Source organism: Schistocerca piceifrons, chromosome 4, assembly GCF_021461385.2.
Source record: "Schistocerca piceifrons isolate TAMUIC-IGC-003096 chromosome 4, iqSchPice1.1, whole genome shotgun sequence".
NCBI lineage: Eukaryota > Metazoa > Arthropoda > Insecta > Orthoptera > Acrididae > Schistocerca > Schistocerca piceifrons.
Genome location: NC_060141.1, coordinates 94,935,744 through 94,957,742, shown reverse-complemented (window position 1 = coordinate 94,957,742; position 21,999 = coordinate 94,935,744). Strand labels below are relative to the sequence as shown.

General features: G+C 43.9%; 1 protein-coding gene across 1 annotated transcript in view; it reads left to right on the top strand.

Annotated features, from left to right (window-relative positions):
* Positions 1–1,975: 1,975 nt before the first annotated feature.
* LOC124795627 (Krueppel-like factor 2) overlaps positions 1,976–21,999 on the top strand; it is a 39,792-nt gene continuing 19,768 nt past the window's right edge. Inside the window, exons 1-2 of the mRNA XM_047259698.1 lie at positions 1,976–2,166; positions 5,954–6,144. Of these exons, the coding sequence (XP_047115654.1) occupies positions 1,976–2,166; positions 5,954–6,144 (382 nt within the window). The remainder of the gene's footprint in view (positions 2,167–5,953; positions 6,145–21,999) is intronic.

Here is a 21,999-nt window from a genome sequence, read left to right as displayed (position 1 = left end):
CTTACCACCCTAATCATGTACGAGAACAGAAGGTGGCTGCAGTAATGACTGAGAAACGTATGTCCGGACGCAGTATCTAAGTTACAGTCTAAGTTGGAAACATCCGACCGTGCAGCTTTAAGAGTTGGCGTACTTCATCAAGCGCTGCAGAGAAATGTCTTCTCAGATGTCCTACGGAGAAGTGTTCACTATGATGCCCCGGAGTGATTTACCCCCCTTTGCAAAACTTAGCCTGTTCTCGCAGCTTCAGAACCTCACCAACCAGCTGCAATAGGCCTTATGAGTTCCAACCAATGATAATTTAATAAACATCCTCGTAAAACCTTAGCTTTCAGCAGAAAACATTTTTATGACGTATGCTGGCCCCCTAGTTTCTCTCGCTTTCTCCAGACAGTTAAAAGCCCAGTGTGCCACCCATTACAAGATTCCTTCACCACACCAAAATGAAAAGGGCTAGAGTTAATTAGAGCTGCAGTCGTTTGCATTTGTTGTTATTGTTTGCAGTTTTTATGCTGGGTTAGTGAATGGATTTGATTTACTGGTCAGATATGCATATCGTATTATTAAACAGGTTATGCGACAGTTTGGGAAAAAATTGCCACATAGCTCTTTAACGCTGCAGTCAGTTATATTTAAGTATTTCTTTGTGATGAAACTAGCTGTTGTGTATTCTTAACAAGTTTGCTTCACACTAATCAAACAATCCACTTTCGTTCTCTGTTTCTTCGCCATATTTTTCTACGACCTTGTCGCTTTTTGTGTTTCCTGTCCAGCCATTTAAGTCTCCCATAAGGTATATCTCTTTCTGTGGAATAATGTCACTTACAATGTCCGTCAAATCTTTATAAAATGCATCTTTGATTATTGTATCAGCACCATCAGTCAGTGCATATAACCAACTATTATTATCTTACGTCCATTCTTCTTCAGTTCTAAGCACGTTATTCGCTCATTTACTTCTTGTCATTTCTTTATATACTATGAATAGTACTCCTCTCTTTGCTCTTACTCTTTTACTAACTCTGCTATAAAATGGATGTATTGACCAAATCTTTTAATCTCCATTTTTGTCTCTGTTTCAGTTATTTCGACTCACTGGAAACCTCTTTTCTTTGTGGGTGTAGCTATTGTAGGTTCCAAGTTACTATGTTCATTAACCTTTCCTTGTGCCTGCATCGTTTATCCAAAATCCCATCATGTTTCCGATGGTTAGTGCTGAAATTTTTAGTAGGGGTTCAGTGTATTCCATGCGTTGGATTAATAGCCCAACGCCTTAACCCTTTCCTGGGGTATCAGCCGGCCGGGGTTGATAAGCGGTTCTAGGCGCTTCAGTCTGGAACCGCGCGACCGCTGCAGCATTTTCCTGAAGATGGCGACCAGTTGGATCGCCGAAATATCGAGTCAAGTTGATTTTAGGATCCGGCAGCAAACCCGAAGAGACTTTCAAGATTACTCAGTACTGTCAGTCCACTTATCCCTCCCCCCCCCCCCCCCCCCCTCCTAACTAGCCGTTAACCTGTAACCTCTACCATTATCCTTATTTATTCACTCAGTTCCATTAAAATCTGTAGGGTTTTCCGTGAAATCATTATCACAACTAAAACTGGCTATCACATGTACAACGTCACCTGAATGTACGGCACCATAAGGACGAACCTGTCGTTTCAAAACCGGCAATGGAACTGCCTTTCGTAAATGGCGTTATTGACAGCGAGCGGTTGCTTTTTCGCCTTTTCTTCTGTAAGCATTAAGCTTACTATTGCCAGGACTATAGTTTTTCGACAGTAGATTCAAACCTCCCCCTCTTGTTGTCCCTCCACATACTCGTGCACTGGAGTCTCCAGATTTGGAGGCTGCCCTCGTGGTATTCAGGACGGCGCGGGGACCGCCCCGGGTAGACACGCGCCGACATTGTCTCCCGGATGACAATTACAGCTAACACGCCGCCTAATGCCCGCGGCGCGCCTCATGCATTATGGAGGAGCGCCGGCCGGCCGGCCGCCCTCTGCGCGACGTATCGGTGACGGCCGGGGGGCTGCCGCAGCCGCAGCCGCAGCCGGCCAGACTTTCATCAGCGCGCCGTATAAATATGCGGCCGTGTGACGACCGCTGCCTTATGAGCGAGTGCGGCCGCGTACCAGATGCGAGCGCCGCGATAAAGTGCAAGTCTGCCATTGGACAGCTCGTAAATTACGCACTCGGCGGGAATGGAGTCGCTCTCTAAGGAGCGGGTCGTGGCCTACCTGTCCCTAACAGTCGCGAAACGTCTCTCGTAAGTTACGTCCCACCAGGTCGTGACGGATGTCCGAGAAATTCAACACTTGCCGGATTTTTACCCAAGCTACTGCTGTGGCTGACGTAATTCTCTCCTGATTTCAGATGAAAGAATTTCCACAGCACTCTAATATTATATGAGATATCCACAGGCAGTGTGGCTTATGTATTGACTCAGAACTGGAACTTTTTATTGCTCGCTGATAGCAAATGAGTCTCAAATCCAAAGCCAACCAATTGCGGGATGTGAAACAGTAAAATTAACTGCTGCTCACTTTGTGAAGCGGTTTCAAGGAACGTGAAGAAACTAAGGTAGCGTCTTAGATTATGACATATAACCACTCCGTCGTCAGGTCACGAGTCGCATACCGGGACCATCCGACCGCCGTGTCATCCTCGGTGGTGGATGCGGATAGGAGGGGGCGAGGGATCAGCACACCGCTCTCCCGCTCGTTATGATGGTATTCTTGGCCGTAGCCGCTACTATTCGGTCGAGTAGCTCCTCAATTGGCATCACGAGGCTGAGCGCACCCCGAAAAATGGCAACATCGCATGGCGGCCTGGATAGTCACCCATCAAAGTGCCGACCATACACGACAGCGCTTAACTTCGGTGATCTCACGGGAACCCGTGTATCCACTGCGGCAAGGCGGTATGACATATAAGAGTACACAAAAATCAAGAATAAAACGTTCCAACATTTTTATCATACTGTTTTTAAAAAGACGCCTGATGTGAAAACTCATTACAAATGTAGTAATTTATATCTACAAACAGGTGAATAACATACATAACAACAATATCGCAGTCACGCAGACATGAAATGATTATGTACGATTGCGTACCAACGAGTTTAACTGCAGTTACTTCGTCATGCTCTGTGAGAAGAAACCAAATTGATGTTCGTCTTTATGCCATGCATCGAAGTCTCTTGAAGTAAAGCTACATAGCGTCAAATATATCAGCTTAGGCGTTTGTTATGTCTGGTGGTGGCGTATCACGATGCAGTAAGCTATATTACAAGTTTTCCTGTAACACACTGTATCGTCTCAAGATAGTATTATGCAGCCAACCGGTTGGACGTACCTTCCAGTTACGTCCAACCGGAAGGTACATTGAGCTATGTTTCGACACCTACTAGGCACGTCTTCAACAGAATGAAATTTTGATAAATCGTAAAATTCCATTGATAAAAAGCAATGGTCAGAATTTAGAGCAGCTACGCTCCCTCAGGGAATTGTCGAAACCTAGGTCAGTGTACCTACTAGTTATATGCAACCAGTTGGCTGTATAATCCCGTGTTGAAACTGGTACACGATTGCTGAGTAACAGCTATGTTTAAAAACGTCCTGTATCGCATTTGTTTTCTGGTTAGATTTTGGATGCCGTCCAGCTGTGGATAGGTGCCGTGTGTAAAGTGCCAAGTTTACAGCTATTCGAAATAATTTTAAATTTTTATCGTACTTACAAAAATATATGGTTTAGTTTGAAATTTCAGAGTGACATCGCAGACAAACTTTCATGGTGAAGTGTAGGCGAAAATTTGTCTGTCTGTGTGCACACACAGCAAAGTCGATTACTTGCTCGACATGTACTTGTGTGATATTCGTTCACACTTATATATAAATTGGGGAAGCATTTTGTCTTTATTAGCAGGGTTTACCGAACGGGACCCAGATTGGCTTTAATGGCGAAGTGAATTAAGTCAGCTGAATGATAACAGATTAAAAATACCGAAAGGAAACTTAATTTAATCTTCTTTTAAGAAATGGAAAAAATGTTGTGAAGTAAAGAAGTTACAGGCAGTCTGGCAGTGGTAGTGAAGACAAGCAGATGTTCGGGAGAGGAGCGATGATTTAGGCGAGAAGCATTTCCAGTCGGTAGTGCTCGCGGTGAATATATATGATTGTACATGCAAGTCTCGCTGGTAACAACAGTGGGAAAAGCTTTTTATTCCTCGTGCCAAGGAATGAGATCGAATGTACGAATTCATTCTCATTTTGTCGAGCTGCTTTCGTTTACCTGTGCATGAGAGTGGAGCAAGTGACTGTTTAGTCTTTTTTATTTATATATGAACCTTAAGTAGAGAAACGTTTATTCATCGCATTCAGTCCAAAAGAAGTGTACTCGTGGCCGAACTGACAAACACGTAGCACAGTTGATAAACCATACGTTTGCGTCTGAATAGAGATGGAACAGGAAATGTTTCTAAGGCCTATTTTTACCTGTAGCGATGGTTCGAGTATGTGAAAAACATTATTTGACCTCTGGATCGCATCTAGCGTTAAACAATTGCTGGAAAGGTCGTTTTCAACTGAAATGAAGGCAAGGACAAATTACTACCGACAGAAACAAGGTTGTTTCATGTTTATACTTGTCTTGGTAGTTCCTTAATTTTTATATCCTGTTGTCGTAATTTTTATATCATGGGTCGTAACACATCTGAAATGTAACGTCCACTGTTCAAAGTGCCGTCAATGCGAACAAGAGGTGAGCGAGACGTGTAACCAATGGCACCCCATACCATCACGCCGGGTGATACGCCAGTATAGGGGACTGATGACCATAGCTGTTAAGTCCCATAGTGCTCAGAGCCATTTGAACCATTTGATACGCCAGTATGGCGATGACGCACGCTTCCAATGTGCGTTCACCGCGATGTCGCCAAACACGGATGCGACCATCATGATGCTGTAAACGGAACCTGGATTCATCCGAAAAAATGACGTTTTGCCATTCGTGCACACAGGTTCGTCATTGAGTACACCATCGCAGGCGCTCCTGTCTGTGATGCAGCGTCAAGCAACCACGGTCTCCGAGCTGATAGTCCTTGCTGCTGCAAACGTCGTCCAACTGTTCGTGCAGGTGGTTGTTGTCTTGCAAACGTCCCCATCTGTTGACTCAGGGATCGAGAAGTGGGTGCACGATCCGTTACAGCCATGCGGATAAGGTGCCTGTAATCTCGACTGCTAGTGATACGAGGCCGTTGGGATCCAGCACGGCGTTCCGTATTACCCTCCTGAAGCCACCAATTCCATATTCTGCTAACAGTCATTGGATCTCGAACAACGCGAGCAGCAATGTCGCGGTACGATAAATCGCGATCGCGATAGGCTACAATCCGACCTTAATCAAAGTCGGAAACGTGATGGTACGCATTTCTCCTCCTTACAGAAGGCATCACAACAACGTTTCACCAGGCAACGCCCGTCAGCTGCTGTTTGTGTATGTCAGCACACGTTGTAGGTGTCCCCACCGGCGCCAACCTTGTGTGAATGCTCTGAAAAACTAATGATTTGCATATCACAGCATCTTCTTCCTGTCGCTTAAATTTCGCGTCTGTAGCACGTCATCTTCGTGGTGTAACAATTTTAAAGGCCAGTGGTGTAATTACAGGAGGGACGGAATGAGATCGCTACGCACGTCCTACGCATCCCTGAAGGTATGCGCTAGAAGTGTTGATACTGAATGAGACCAGAAAGCAACGACGGACGTGCAAAACGTGGCGTCAGCTACATGAAAGAGGCCTGAGAACGAAGTATACTTGTTGGAATAAATCAGTCACGATTAGGTGGACATCACTTGCCGACCAACGTGCTCTGCAGAAGACGAGAAGACCGGAGCCCCTTTGTTGTGGCCAGTGCTGCACTGTGCGCCCCGTTACGCGTCCCGCGCACAGGTCGGCTGCGGCGCGAGTCTCGCGGTCCGCCGCCGCGCAGCCGGCGCCCGCGGGGTCTGTGACCCGCGCATTCCTCGCCGTGCGACAATACCCGCTAATGCTACCGCTGCTGCCGCTGTCGCTGTCGCTGTCGGGGCATTGTGCGCCGACCACAAAGGCCACCGTGTCGCCACCGACAGCGCGGCCGCTCGGCGACACTTTGCCTGCGCACTGCGGAGCGGAAGTCGCGCCAGCTTGTCGCTCTTCAGTCGCTACTGCTCGATCCCAGCCGTGAGGAGGGATATCTAATAAACAGACATATAACGAGGGTAGCTAAGCTCAAGAGGCAGGATTCGAATTTTCTGTATGTACAGGGTAGTCCATTGATAGTGACCGGACCAAATAACTCACGAAATAAGCATCAAACGAAAAACGTACAAAGAATGAAACTCGTCTTGCTTGAAGGGGGAAACCAGATGGCGCTATGGCTGGCGAGCTAGATGGCGCTGCCATAGGTCAAACGGATATCAACAGCGTTTTTTTTTTAAATAGGGACACCCATCTTTTTATTACATATTCGTGTAGTACGTACACAAATACGAATGTTTTAGTTGGACCACTTTTTTCGCTTTGTGATATATGCCGCTGTAATAGTCACAAACGTAAAAGTATGTGGTATCACGTAACATTCCGCCAGTGCGGACGGTATTTGCTTCGTGAGACATTACCCGTGTTAAAATGGACCGTTTACCAATTGCGGAAAAGGTCGATATCGTGTTGATGTATGGCTATTGTGATCAAAATGTTCAACGGGCGTATGCTGTGTATGCTGCTCGGTATCTTGGACGACATCATCCAAGTGACCAGACCGTTCGCTGGATAGTTACGTTATTTAAGGAACAGAAAGCGTTCAGCCACATGTGAAACGTCAACCACGACCTACAGCAAATGATGATGGCCATGTAGGTGTTTTAGCTGCTGTCGCTGCTAATCCGCACATCAGTAACAGACAAATTGCGCGAGAATCGGGAATCTCAAAAACGTCGGTGTTGAGAATGCTACATCACGATCGATTGCAACCGTACCATATTTCTATGCACCATGAATTGCATGGCGACGACTTTGAACGTCGTCTACAGTTCTGGCACTGGGCACAAGAGAAATTACGGGACGATGAAAGATTTTTTGCACGCGTACTATTTAGCGACGAAGCGTCATTCACCAACAGCGGTAACGTAAACCGGCATAATATGCTCTGTTGCGCATCGGTACATCCACGATGGCTGCGACAAGTGGAACATCTGCGACCTCGGCGCGTTAATGTATGGTGAGGCATTATGGGAGGAAGGATAATTGGCCCCCATTTTATCGATGGCAATCTAAATTTTGCAATGTATGCTGAATATTTAAGACATGAAACGTTGTAACATAAAAATCCAAGCTTTAAGATAAATATTTGAAGCGAAATATACTTTCTAGAGCCAGTCTTTCATTCTGCAACGTAGTGTGCGCTAGTTCCAAACATCCTGGCACATTAAATCTGTTTGCTGACATGCGACTCTAGCCAATACCCTTGATTCTGGATAGGCATCGTCTCTGCCAAGTGAGCTACGCAGTACAAATCAAGCCATAATTCGTTCATTCAGTTCTTCCAGTACCTCTCCCCTAACCTTTCATGACGTTCCGCAACAGCACACACTCCAAAGCGGGCGACTGTATCTCAAAACAACACCCAGCCTGCAGCTGAGATAGCTCTTCACGGTGTCCCTCCTTCAAACGTCCCCTGAGGTATGCTGGTTGTTTCTATGACGTTTTCAGAGCAGGAGGGACAGGTGCTGACAAAAGTGAATCTGTGGAAGGCAGTGCGAGTCCTTCCTACTTGGACAAGTCTGTTAGAGTATTTCCCGCCTCAGAAATGGTTCCAGGTTCGGGTCCCGATCCGGTAGACAGCTTGAATCTGCCGGGAACTTGCAGTAGCATGGTTTCCAGAACGTTTTCCCATGTGTAAATTACAAAATAGTCAAAGAGGCACAACGTGTGATACGCTGTAGGACATAGTTTTCACAAACAGCAAGTTCTAGTTTCTCTCTGTAAAAAATTTCACTGCAAGCATCGATAAAAATTGCATTCGAACGGATATGGAATGACGTGTCTGCAACTCGTGGTCTAGCGGATAAGCGTATTCGGTAAGGGGACTAGCCACCCTCTGCAATAAAAAGCTTCTCATGCGATATCCGACCAGAACCACTGACGATAAAATGACTAAATAAAGGACGAAGACAAATAATGATTAGCGACGGTGCGTCGTTACCGTGTGGTCCCGTGTTCGATTCCCCGCCGGGACGGATGTTGTTATTTTTGTCTGGAAATTACTTCCCCAGAAACAGATTAAATGTGACGTCAGTGTTCGAGCTCGAACTAAGATTTTCGGCAGGTTTGTAAGGCAAATGTCAGAACTGGCAATCCCTTCGCAAATCTACTCCATAATTAACACCACTGCCTCGATTTCATGGCAAAAGAAATGAGCTCTACAACTGTCTGGCTCTCAAACAAATCGTCTTAACCACCAGGTCATGGAATGAGAGACATGTGAAAGAAGAAAAGGAGGTCGCTCACGAAGAGGAATCCATCAGATCCTTCTCATATATTTTTCTGCAATTCTCGACTGCCCATTTGCTTTGTGAAGGTAGTAAAGCCTCTCGGATGGAAGTGCGTCATTGTGTTATTTAGATCTTCAGTAAATAATAACATGGGCCCGCATTCCTTAATCCTTTCCCAAGCCAGCTAATACAGAAATTCCATCCGCGAGCCGAGATCAAAGTGGGAAATTAATGAGTAAACATCGGAAGACGTTAGCATATGACTCACTATTGCACTTTGGGTGAGACATACCCTTGCCGTGATGAAAATTCGAATAAAATTAATTTCGGTCATTTACTTCGATGTAGGCATTAGCATGTATCACATAGAGCAGAAGGAATTTCAGTCGTCCTAGTAGCTAGAGTCTTTTACTACCGCTTATACGTAATTAGATGTTCCTCTTAACACGGCAAGAAACAAGAAAGTCAGATTTTGTTGAAATAGCAGTATTTTTCCTTCTGGTGTAATGGTGTATTGTCACTTGAGTCACGTATCTTGTAGGAGAACAGCCTGTTTGTTCCTCAGACAATGGAGGCTCCTTCCTCCTAAAATGTGCAAGAGGTGCTGTGGTGCGGAGGGACCGTCGCACTCTCTTTCATGCGAAGCAGGCGGCTGAGATGTTAAATTTAGGGCTGCAATGCACTGCAGAAGCCAGTCTTCTGACTGATTGGGGTAACACCTGCAAGAGACTCGCTGGCGCCACCGACCTTCGTTGACAGTGTACCGCACAAAGGTGTGCGCTTTTTCGAAGTGCGTTAGACTGGTCAAGATATTTCAAAAATATTCAGAATGCAAGTGAAAGGGGCGAGCATTTCCGATTGTCTCATAGGCTAACAACGAGTCCAGGACTTTTATTGGCCGCTAATATTATGGCGTGGAATTTTCTCGGGAACATAACAGAATAGGAGGGAATTCGAGTGGAAAATGTCCGCTTCTCTGTTGGGTCAACAGAGAACTACGGGCCATGATTGACCGCGAGTAGTTTCGGTGCAGTTCTTCCTTTTATAAGGTATTAAGTGAGAAACGTGGACTTTGAGGACGAGCAGGCTGGCGAGAAATGCACGGTTCTTCGACCAAATCGGTTCCAACTCTAGCATGCTAACGACTGGTGTATGTCATTGCATTGGTGTTTGCATTTAACTGACTGGAAAGGATGTAGCTGATCGGGCATCCTGTGAATTTTAGGAATGTCACGGCAACGGTAGATTTCGCTCAAAGCCATATTCATTACTCTTATTTTATGTGATCCTTATTACAGTGAATCTTGTGTTACCATGTCTTGCTCGTTACCTTGCCAAATGCTTTATTAGTTCTGTGCATGTCTGAGTAGCGTAACAGTGCAGAGCTATATGAAGTGGTACAAGCATGTAATGGCAATTGTGGGGAAGGCGGATAGTCGTCTTCGGTTCATTGGTAGAATTTTGGGAAGATGTGGTTCATCTGTAAAGGTCGCTTATAAAATACTAATACGACCTATTCTTGAGTACTGCTCGAGCGTTTGGGATCCCTGTCACGTCGAACTGAGGTAGGACATAGAAGCAATTCAGAGGCGGGCTGCTAGATTTGTTACTGCTAGGTTTGATCATCACGCGAGTGTTACGGAAGTGCATCAGGAACTCGGGTGGGAGTCTCTAGAGAAAAGGAGGTGTTCTTTTCGTGAATCGCTACTGAGGAAATTTAGAGAACCGGCATTTGAGGCTGACTGCAGTACAATTTTACTGCCGCCAACTTACATTTCGCGGAAAGACCACAAAGATAAGATAACAGAGATTAGGGCTCGTACTGAGGCATATAGGCAGTCATTTTTCCCTCGTTCTGGCTCTGAGCACTATGGGACTTAACATCTATGGTCATCAGTCCCCTAGAACTTAGAACTACTTAAACCTAACTAACCTAAGGACATCACACAACACCCAGCCATCACGAGGCAGAGAAAATCCCTGACCCCGCCGGGAATCGAACCCGGGAACCCAGGCGTGGGAAGCGAGAACGCTACCGCACGACCACGAGATGCGGGCATTTCCCTCGTTCTGTTTGGGAGTGGAACAGAGAGAGAAGATGCTAGTTGTGGTACAAGGTACCCTCCGCCACGCACCGCATGGTGGATTGCGGAGTATGTATGTAGATGCAGATGTAGCACCTCACCTTGCCAAAGGGTAAAGGGATTATTCCTACCACGTCCTTGAAAGTTGGTTCTGTCGCAAACTCTGGAGGTAATACCTCTTTTATACCATACTTCCCAGTACCTTCAGCCAATCATATATGTACTTCGTGTAACGAGACAGTTTAATTCTTCATGTGCATTTTGTTAGTTTTGAATGCAGACTTCGTTAAATTTAGTTTTTCTCCAAGTGTATAGATTAATCATTATTTTCCTAGTGTCTTTATCCCACTTCAACGTGGGATTGGCCTTGTTACTATGGATTTGGCAGTGTTAGTGTCAGAGGGTGGCCAGATGGCCTTCCTGTTGCCACCCCGCACCCACTGGGACGGAAATTAGTGTACCTCAGCCATGAAATAGTGCGAACGTTTTCAAATGTCTGCGAGTCATGTAACTGTGGCGGGACATGGGAACAGTCCGGTATTCACCTAGTGGGATGTGGAAAACCGCTTAAAAACGACATCCAGTCTGGCCAGCACACCGGCCCTCGTCGTTAATCCGCCGGGCGGATTCGATCCAAGTGTACAGATTATTGTGAAATAAATGTACATTACTTTAATTCGTTTTGCTTTTGTTTCGATAGCTAGTTAGCCTCTGTCATTCTCAGAGTATGGATTAACCAGAGCAATCGGCCAGTTTTTACATTTCCGTTCTGAAAAAACCTTTTCCACATGACAGATAGCACTTTAGTTAGCTTATTTCAGTTCTCTTTTACTTAATCCCTCCATTAACAAGTACATCACTTAGATCACTCCACCAAAATTACTTCTTCACTATTAGTAGAAACGTTTCACTATTAGCGACCAATACTTCTTGAGATCTCCATCTGTTTACGAAATACCAGCGATGTCCATGTGGTAGTGGTAGCTGCAGTATGAATAGCAGAAGAGCAAATCATTTCATTCACATAAGAATCACTTTTACAAGTATATAGCATACGTCATGGTACTACGGTTTCAGGAATGCAACGTAATTAATGTATAGAGAAATTCACATACTTAAAGATATGTTTTGACGATGGGACAGTCAGTCGACCGTAACCTTGTGAAATAAAAAAAAAAAGAAAGAAAATGGTTCAAATGGCTCTGAGCACTATGGGATTTAACATCTGAGGTCATCAGCTCCCTATAACTTAGACCTAATTGAACCTAACTAACCTAAGGACATCACACTCATCCATGCCCGAGGCAGGATTCGAACCTGCGACCGTAGCGGTCCCGCGGTTCCAGACTGAAGCGCCTAGAACCGCTCGACCACACCGGCCGGCCTTATGGTACAAACCATCATGCGATTTGCTTGAAGTAATTCAGGGAAACCACGGACAACGTAAATCAAGAGAGCTGGATTGAGATTGGGGCCTTTATACTACCAAATGTAAGGCTGTTCTGTTTGAAAGAGGGCATCCTCTGTCAGTTAATCGCTAATGTTCGGTATTGTTTTGTTTCTAAATTCTTGCTACACAGTTCATTCATTTATCAGTGTCGATCACAGCTCTCTCTCTCTCTCTCTCTCCCCTCACACACACACACACACACACACACACACACACACACAGTGTACGCACATTGTTTCATAATGTAGCGCTACATCCTCAGGTTACATCAAGACTATGATGTCGCAACACGCTGACAGTGAGCCGTCAAGTCAAAACACAGCCGTACAACCCCAGCTGTGCACTCCAAGAGAATAATAATTTTTATTGTCTTTCCATGCCGTCGAAATTTTACTTTCAGTACGCAGTCTTCCAGCCAGTTAAAGGCGCCGTTATATGCATGCTGAGTCGATGACTCGAAGTCCAAGGACATTACAGAGCCCACACGAAGACACAGCACGGAATTCTTACAACTATCAATGAGGAAGCCGTGGGATAGGCCATACCAATGTCTCCTGGCTCTGCCTCCATAGAAATACTGTTGAATTACGCTCCCTTGCATTTAGGCGATGCCTCTGTTGGACCTTACGTCTCCTCTTGTATTATTCAGCATTTGCTTGTAACATCACTGTCTGTCTTACTAGGCGACTATCCTGCAATTCGGAAGCCAGTACAGTTGCAGGTTGCCACTGTAACGACTTGCAGGGGAAACATAAATATTTTGCGTAGTTATTGACTGATTGAAAAAATAAAAGCTGCCATAACCCTACGTTAAATGCTTAACACAATGGATAAGCATTAACTGACGACACATAAATAGAAGAAATTTATTCACTAAGTATATGGGTTTGGAGATACTTAGCGGCTTCCAAAAAACCTTCCACATAATTCCAAAATTTTACTAAACTTTTTCTTGCTAAGACACCCCGAAAAATGATGAAATGAGAAAAAATCCATCGCTTACAATATTTTCGCTGTTGATGCGATAACACATCAGCAAGCTGTTTCAATTTATTACGTCTTTACTACTGACTCTACTCACAGTTTGCAGACAGTGCCCGTATATATCACTGAATGTACCTGCAAAATTATATCATTGTACGATACATAGTTCCGCAGATATGACCACATAGAGATGCGGGAGAAACTAGCTTGCCTATATGGGAGCGGAAATGACAGAGACTGTATTCATCCAGTGTTTCATTATCAGAACGGTTAGCGGCTCCCAACAAACTTAAAACCTACTTTCAGACCTTTTCCAAACTTTATCTCGCTTACATACTTAACTTCAAATATTTAACAAATTAACTCATCGATAAAGTAATAAGACGTTAGACGCTGTTTATACATAGGAGTTCTTTAAATAATTGCGGGCTTCCATATTTCTAAACCAGTTAAATTAAAACAGTTCTGACCGCAATAAAATATTTACTGGCTATGTTAACCAGTTTTGGCCAAAATGTGAACATCTTGAGAGGATATTACACCATATGGCATGCGGTGGCGTTGAACGGAGAACGTATCGTGGATCCACGAAATTCTCCACAAAAAATGTTTTCAAAAATTACTTGCTGGTTTCATTCTAATACGAGTATCTTTTAACTTTTGGTCATACACGAATGTAACCTATGCTATTTGCATATGGGAAATCTACATTCTTCCTGGAGTGCCCGATTGTACTCCAAATCTGCGATAAATGCAGACATATTAATTCTGTGAATAACTTTTTATCGCGCCTGAGGGACACATCTACTATTCCACCAACATCCTACTAGCTCTGCCCTCAATATAGTCAAGAACAAGTCGGTAGGCTCTCAAAGTCTTTCAGTAGTGTTCGTCATCAACTTCTGTCTAAACGCTCGCATCAGAATTCATCAGGCCTTATCAGCTTTTGTTTCTATCATCTTCCACTTCATTTGTCGACTTCCGTCTGGACTCTCTCAAGCTGCTGTAACATGTCATTGTAGGAGGCTTAGGGGGGGAAACCACATTATGAGGCTGTCTGACACTGATTTTTTGGGAGCTTTTTTGTTTAGTAAGAATTAATTAGAATTTAATCAAATTTTGACCTTTCATACATATTTCAGAATGTTTTTGTTTTTTTTAATAATTTAAACCAAAATTAACAAAGTTATGCTGTGATGTTCGTTGAAGGTTGTGAGTATAGTTCTCCAATTGCGTGCAATGTTGCCATTCCGATTTTCATCTGAAATAAAAAGGTTTTGATTTTGGATTAATAACTTATTTTCTAAGAATGTGAACCTAATTCAGATGAAAATAATGAAAATTAAAATTTTGCAGGCGTCGGAACAATTTACTTCGTTTTTCATGATTTTTTTTCTCTGATTATGCAAAGAAAAATAGCCTTAAAATCATGATACCCTCTAACAAGTTGGTTCCTATAATTAGTAATTTTGTAAAGAATTGTAGTATCCAGAATGAGATTTTCACTCTGCAGCGGAGTGTGCGCTGATATGAAACTTCCTGGCAGATTAAAACTGTGTGCCCGACCGAGACTCGAACTCGGGACCTTTGCCTTTCGCGGGCAAGTGCTCTACCAACTGAGCTACCGAAGCACGACTCACGCCCTGTACTCACAGCTATACTTCTGGCAGTACCTCGTCTCCTACCTTCCAAACTTCGCAGGAGAGCTTCTGTAAAGTTTGGAAGGTAGGAGACGAGGTACTGGCAGAAGTACAGCTGTGAGTACCGGGCGTGAGTCGTGCTTTGGTAGCTCAGTTGGTAGAGCACTTGCCCGCGAAAGGCAAAGGTCCCGAGTTCGAGTCTCGGTCGGGCACACAGTTTTAATCTGCCAGGAAGTTTCAATTGTAGTATCATTTTTCGTAATGATCGATTGTATACTTTTTGAGTTAGACTGCTCGCAAATGTGAAAAAAGTAATTTCGAGATAAACGCGTTTGAAAAATAAATTCTCGGAAACAAAAAATTCAAGGAAGTTAACAATGATGTAAAATGCTTACCAATTAATCCGCGATTCCAGCACCATATAGTAATCCTTTTTCTTCGTCATAGGCTTCGTTTTGTGCTTTCAGCAGTGCTTTCCGAGCTTTCCGACCTTCCTCCGATTCCTATGAACTACGTCGATTCTGCCGGCTGACGCGCTGGTTATCCATTTGTTCGGCGCAACTGAAGCTTTGCGTGCCTACTACAATTCCTGCCTCGTTCATGACCATCAGAAGGGATGAATTTCCTGCACTGAATAAGGCCGCTGCTAAATAGGATGCCAGTTCAACGACTTTTAGCCCGGAGTGCAAGTGTTTAGAAGCTATCATATTGGGCTTGAAGCTCATTTCTTCCGTGTTTGCTTTAAGAATTCGCATTTTTGGATAGTGTCCGCCTTTAGCAAAACATAATTTTGTTTTCTAACTCAAACATTTTTCACTGCAGTTGTAGCATCTTCAGTGGGCTTTTATTTTTCATCTGTTAAAGATAAAGAGTATTCTTTGCTGTTTTTATACATGTAGATATTAGTTTTTAAATCGTAATTACAAAATATTTGAAAAAAACACATAAATTTCGAATTCATACCTTTTTACCACATAGTGAGGTTTTTCTGATGTGTTGTGTTTCTATAGTGACCGTTTTGTTCCACAGTTTGTCATCTGCAACCACTTATACGTTAAAGTAGATAAATTGTTTAAGCCAAAATTACGATTTGAAAACTTGTTATTTCTACGCCTTAAGTCGTTTAATTCAGTGTGTGTGTGTGTGTGTGTGTGTGTGTGTGTGTGTGTGTATTTACATAATGTTTCACTTACATATTCCTTTTAATCATCTTCATCACTGTCAAACACTATATATTGGATTGCCACTGTCCCTCTCACTGTAACTGTTTCATTTCTTTACCAGCTGTAAAAACAAACATGGCAGGCAGTGGAACAACATTTAGAAGCTAATCGTCAAATAGCGGAATTAAAGCTTTCACACGAATTTTGTGTGTGACCATTTAAACATCTCTCCAGTAATTCATCCCTTGATAAATCTGCGCTGGAGCCTGTACCCGATATGCACTCGGTTCAATGCTGATGGAATGTAAACGAATTCGCTTTGAAATTATGACAGAGTATTCTTGGATAGTTAAGCTAACGATTTATGCAATAATAAAATGGGATTCTTTTGAACCTCCTAATGTGGTTTTCCCCCTTAATGGAGAGAAATATGCTCGATTTTCAAGTCGTGGCACTTGAGATGAAATTCTCGAGATTTAGACAACTGTCACCGTGATCATCCTCAGGAGATAAATTGTCTATAATGATAAACGATGTTACAGAAGGCTTTGGACTGGAGAACGCTGCCGTAAGTGGTAGAAATTTATCGCAGTTGACACGGCTTGAAAACCGAGAACGTTTTGTCGAACCTTGTGGCGCGTCCCATCTCTCCGATGCATAGCTTATGGTATAAGCCGGAAACAAATCAGAAATCCAGCGCACGTTTGGCGCCGTTCTGATAATGAAGTACGGGCAACTGCAGTGCCACGTAGGCCGGGGAATGAAGCGGGCTACCGATCGGCTGTAAACACCACTCCTGGGAAAACAGCTCGCGCACTTGTCCCGTGCTCGGCTCTAATTGCGGGCTCCGTTCTCCTTAATAACTCCCTTTGTGCCTACGGACCGCCCAGGTACTCAGTTCCTAGGCCATCGATCTCCGCACGGGGCAGCGTCGCGCGGCGTTACAAATGAAGTCCGAGAAATTGTTTAGAGCTATTTGATGAGCACGCCGGGGCCCTTTATTAGAGTTAATATCCCGGGTGCCAATCGGGGCGTTTTACGAGCACGTTCGTAGTTTACGGGGCCATTGTGTGGCAGCGCGCTCATATTACGCTGCCGGCCAGCGCGTATTCAGTGATTTGTGCCACCGGCGGTCGTAACAGCGGCAGCGATGACGGGCAAGCTGTACTCAGCTGCAGAACTCGCTTACTGTTGTCAACGCAAACACCTGCGCCTCCGTGTCTCTGAAATGCGGTTCGACCTAATTATTTACCTGTTAGAAAGCCATTTTCCAATCAAACTCACCCTCATCCCCTATCTATAGAATGTGGTCATAAAATAATGACTGTCATATATATTATTCCACAAGTCAACATACCTTATTGTAAACACATTAGATTAGATTAGATTAAGTTTTAGTTTCGTTGACCCTAAAATGAGATGATTGCCCTGGGTGTGAACAATGTCAGAACGTTGATGGTTTATTGACAGCAAAATCGATTTTCAATCACATAGTGGCCATCTTCAGTTCTATAGTGTACAAATTAAACTCATAGGCGCTGGTGTCAAGTTATTATCAGTAACCAAAGCTATGAAACGATCACGGTAACTGAGTTATTGTTATTGTGATCTTTTCATAGCTTTGGTAACTTATAATAACTTGACACCAGTGCCTATGAGTTTAATTTGTACACTACAGCACTGAAGATGATCACTATGTGATTGAAAATCGATTTTGCTGTCAATAAACCATCAATATTACGGCCAACGCTGACCTTCCTTCTAATTTCACGTATATGGTCGTTGTGCACACAGCACTCTATGGAGTCGCCAATCAATGTCAGAACGTATAACGTAAAAGACATAAAACGTTGAATATATCATAAAATTGTGATTCATGTTTTGGTTCATTTTTAAAGATGATTGTTCTTCATTCAGTCTGGAACCGCGCGACCGCTACGATCGGAGGTTCGAATCCTGCCTCTGGCATGGATGTGTGTGATGTCCTTAGGTTAGTTAGGTTTAAGTAGTTCTAAGTTCTAGGGGACTGATGACCTCAGATGTTAAGTCCCATAGCGCTCAGAGCCATCTGAACGATTTGATTGTTCTTCATTATTACAACTACCCTTACCCCACCGACAACACTAACTCCAAAAACAGTCATTATTTAAAACTATAAAGGTATGAAAGTTTCCCACGGGTCCCATGGTGTACACGTAATTATTATACTTCGTTTCATGATTTATCTGCTCTTATCTGCGTCTTCCCCTGTACTGTAATAACTTTCGAAGTATCGTAAATAATCAAACCCGTCTGACCTTGTGACGTTGTGCCGATTGCCTTCATTTCGGACCTTAAGGCTGGCTAACAATTAGTCCCGTAATGTAATCAAATGACGAGCGATTTAGCAGCGTGCCTGTAACAACAGATTTTACCTGAAGATTTTGAAAGCGGTGTTGTACACTGCTAGTTGCATTTATAATAATGATAGTTAAACTACCGAAACTGGCCATCATCACTTCGCTAAAAAAAAAAAAAGGAAAAAAGCTTTTAAAAAGTTTTACAGAAAAAATTTAATTTGGTATTTGATTCAGCAGCTGTACCAAACGAGGAAGGCGACTTGACACTTACGCATGCATTCATTCATGGTTCAGTGTCGATTGCTCTGGGGAGTGCACTGCAAGACAAGAGATTAAAAGTGTAAAGAACAGAAATGGGACATGAAAATGCATTGGTTGAACACATTTCCATTGAAATCCAGTGGGACTATTTGCATTCCACAAGCACTCCTGCAATACGTAGGCATTTACGAACGTAAGCGCCATCCCACCCCTCCAACTAGCCATGCCTCCAATCCACAAGAAACAGATGACTGAGTAGAGAGAGGAAATTAGACGGAAGAATTATGTGAGACACGACCAGATTGTGTTAAGAAATGCTTTAATCTCCACTAACGGTTTTGTTCATTCAACACCCTCAGGCGAAACGCTCTTGGACTCTGTAAAGTTTTGGGACGTTCAGCAGAATGTTGTTTTATTCCAATGCTGCTGAATGACTTCGCAATTTTCTTGTGAACCAAAGAACGTCCCAAGGTCCAAGGCACTTGTCACCTAAGGATCTTCGATGAATGTAATCCCTAGTAGAAATTAAAGCATTTCTTAAAAGCAAAAAAATGGTTGGCTCTGAGCACTATGGGACTCAACATCTTAGGTCATAAGTCCCCTAGAACTTAGAACTACGTAAACCTAACTAACCTAAGGACATCACACACACCCATGCCCGAGGCAGGATTCGAACCTGCGACCGTAGCAGTCCCGCGGTTCCGGACTGCAGCGCCAGAACCGCACGGCCACCGCGGCCGGCTCTTAAAAGCAGCTCAGATGGTGTTTCACATAACACCTTCTATCGGCCGATCACTACTTTTTGGCAAGCTGTAGAATTACACTCTTTTCTGACCAATTCAGTTCAGTATCTCTTAGATATCCGATCTACCCACGGAATCTTCACCATACTTCTCTGCCACCCGAGAAGTATATTTGCGGATAATAACGCAAAACTATGACATAGTGCCATATTATTCCCTCTTTGCACCTCTTTCAAAGAGGTAAATGCTAATTAATCACTGCATAGTACCATATTATTCCCTCCTTGCACCTCTATGATAGAGGTATACGCTAATTAATGGCTGTTTATTTTCTTTTATGCACAGTCGTTTTCTTCACGTGCTGTGAGTTTTGTTTTATGTGTACTCACTACATGAACTTCATTCAGACTGAACTACTGTTGAGTCTCGCGTCGGCGTTTATAGCTGAGTTCGATTCCCAGCGTCCACGACTCCCATTGGTGTTCATTTGTTTTTCAGGGCCTGCACTGACACTGCGTGGAACGAAATATTCTCTCAGCTCTAGTGGATGTGAAGCCAGCGAGACCTTAAATTGGGCGCCGGACTGCAAGCTTTATTTGAATTGAGTCCTCCGCCTCTGTTTATTAACTTTTCCCACATCTTTATTCGATAGCCTCCGTAATTACACTGTCGCTGAAACTTGAGGTTTGTACACAATACTTGGTGTCGTCGTATTTCATTTCATGCTTGTATTTGAGGCACTACTCGGAAACAACTGACTGACTAGGTTGTTTTAGTCGGGTGTTTCACAGATGTTCCTTGAATCTCACCTCGACAGTTAGAACAGTCTGCGTCATGTAAGATATGCCATATTCGCATGGAATGCGGGTCGCACCTGGCCTTCGGAGATTTACATCGTCTTTAGCATTGCAAAGAAGACTTTTTATCTTTGTTGGCAGGAGCGAAATACATTGTGTGCCATATTACAGCAGTCGTATTACCGGATCGTGCCGGCATAAGGTAGATAAGTGATATTCGACTGTTTTCCTCTGTCTCAGCCAACCTTCTTCTCAGGAGTTTTTGATTCCAACGCCCACAGAGTACTTATTCTTTCGGAATACTTCTTGTAGGTTACGGAATGATATAACTGTCATTTGTCTGTATGATACGCTTTATTAAGCGATCTATATTCCAGCCGTATGCTATCTTCAAGTGCTATAAATCTCAAATATCATCCGACTTTTCTGGCGCACAAGTCATCGTTAAAATATGATAACGTTAAATGTATTTTAAAGATTCTTGTGTTCCACACAAGTCAAACGATTTTTGACATTTTAAAATGGCCTAAGGCTGAAATGTAGGTAGTGCAATAAAGCATTACATCAAGCTGAATGGCAGTTATATCTTTCCGTAAGTTTTATGTGACTGTGGCTCCACAAGAAGGAAAAATCGTAACTTCCTGTAGGTGTAATTCTTCCAGTAGGCTCTCCTTGTCTGTAAGTGTTGCAGCTCTATGGAGCAGAGTGTTACGCATCAAATTTCATTGTAACGGACAGTGATGGTCGAGAAGTGGAGATACGAGGGCAGTTCAATAAGTAATGCAACACATTTTTTTTCTGAAACAGGGGTTGTTTTATTCAGCATTGAAATACACCAGGTTATTCCCCAATCTTTTAGCTACACAACACTATTTTTCAACGTAATCTCCATTCAATGCTACGGCCTTACGCCACCTTGAAATGAGGGCCTGTATGGCTGCACGGTAACATTCCACTGGTCGATGTCGGAGCCAACGTCGTACTGCATCAATAACTTCTTCATCATCCGCGTAGTTCCTCCCACGGATTGCGTCCTTCATTGGGCCAAACATATGGAAATCCGACGGTGTGAGATCGGGGCTGTAGGGTGCATGAGGAAGAACAGTCCACTGAAGTTTTGTGAGCTCCTCTCGGGTGCGAAGACTTGTGTGAGGTCTTGCGTTGTCATGAAGAAGGAGAAGTTCGTTCAGATTTTTGTGCCTACGAACACGCTGAAGTCGTTTCTTCAATTTCTGAAGAGTAGCACAATTCGCTTCAGAGTTGATCGTTTGACCATGGGGAAGGACATCGAACAGAATAACCCCTTCAGCGTCCCAGAAGACTGTAACCATGACTTTACCGGCTGAGGGTATGGCTTTAAACTTTTTCTTGGTAGGGGAGTGGGTGTGGCGCCACTCCATTGATTGCCGTTTTGTTTCAGGTTCGAAGTGATGAACCCGTGTTTCATCGCCTGTAACAATCTTTGACAAGAAATTGTCACCCTCAGCCACATGACGAGCAAGCAATTCCGCACAGATGGTTCTCCTTTGCTCTTTATGGTGTTCGGTTAGAAAACGAGGGATCCAGCGGGAACAAACCTTTGAATATCCCAACTGGTGAACAATTGTGACAGCACTACCAACAGAGATGTCAAGTTGAGCACTGAGTTGTTTGATGGTGATCCGTCGATCATCTCCAACGAGTGTGTTCGCACGCTCCGCCATTGCAGGAGTCACAGCTGTGGACGGCCGGCCCGCACGCGGGAGATCAGACAGTCTTGCTTGACCTTGCGGCGATGATGACACACGCTTTGCCCAACGACTCACCGTGCTTTTGTCCACTGCCAGATCACCGTAGACATTCTGCAAGCGCCTATGAATATCTGAGATGCCCTGGTTTTCCGCCAAAAGAAACTCGATCACTGCCCGTTGTTTGCAACGCACATCCGTTACAGACGCCATTTTACCAGCTCCGTACAGCGCTGCCACCTGTCGGAAGTCAATGAAACTATACGAGACGAAGCGGGA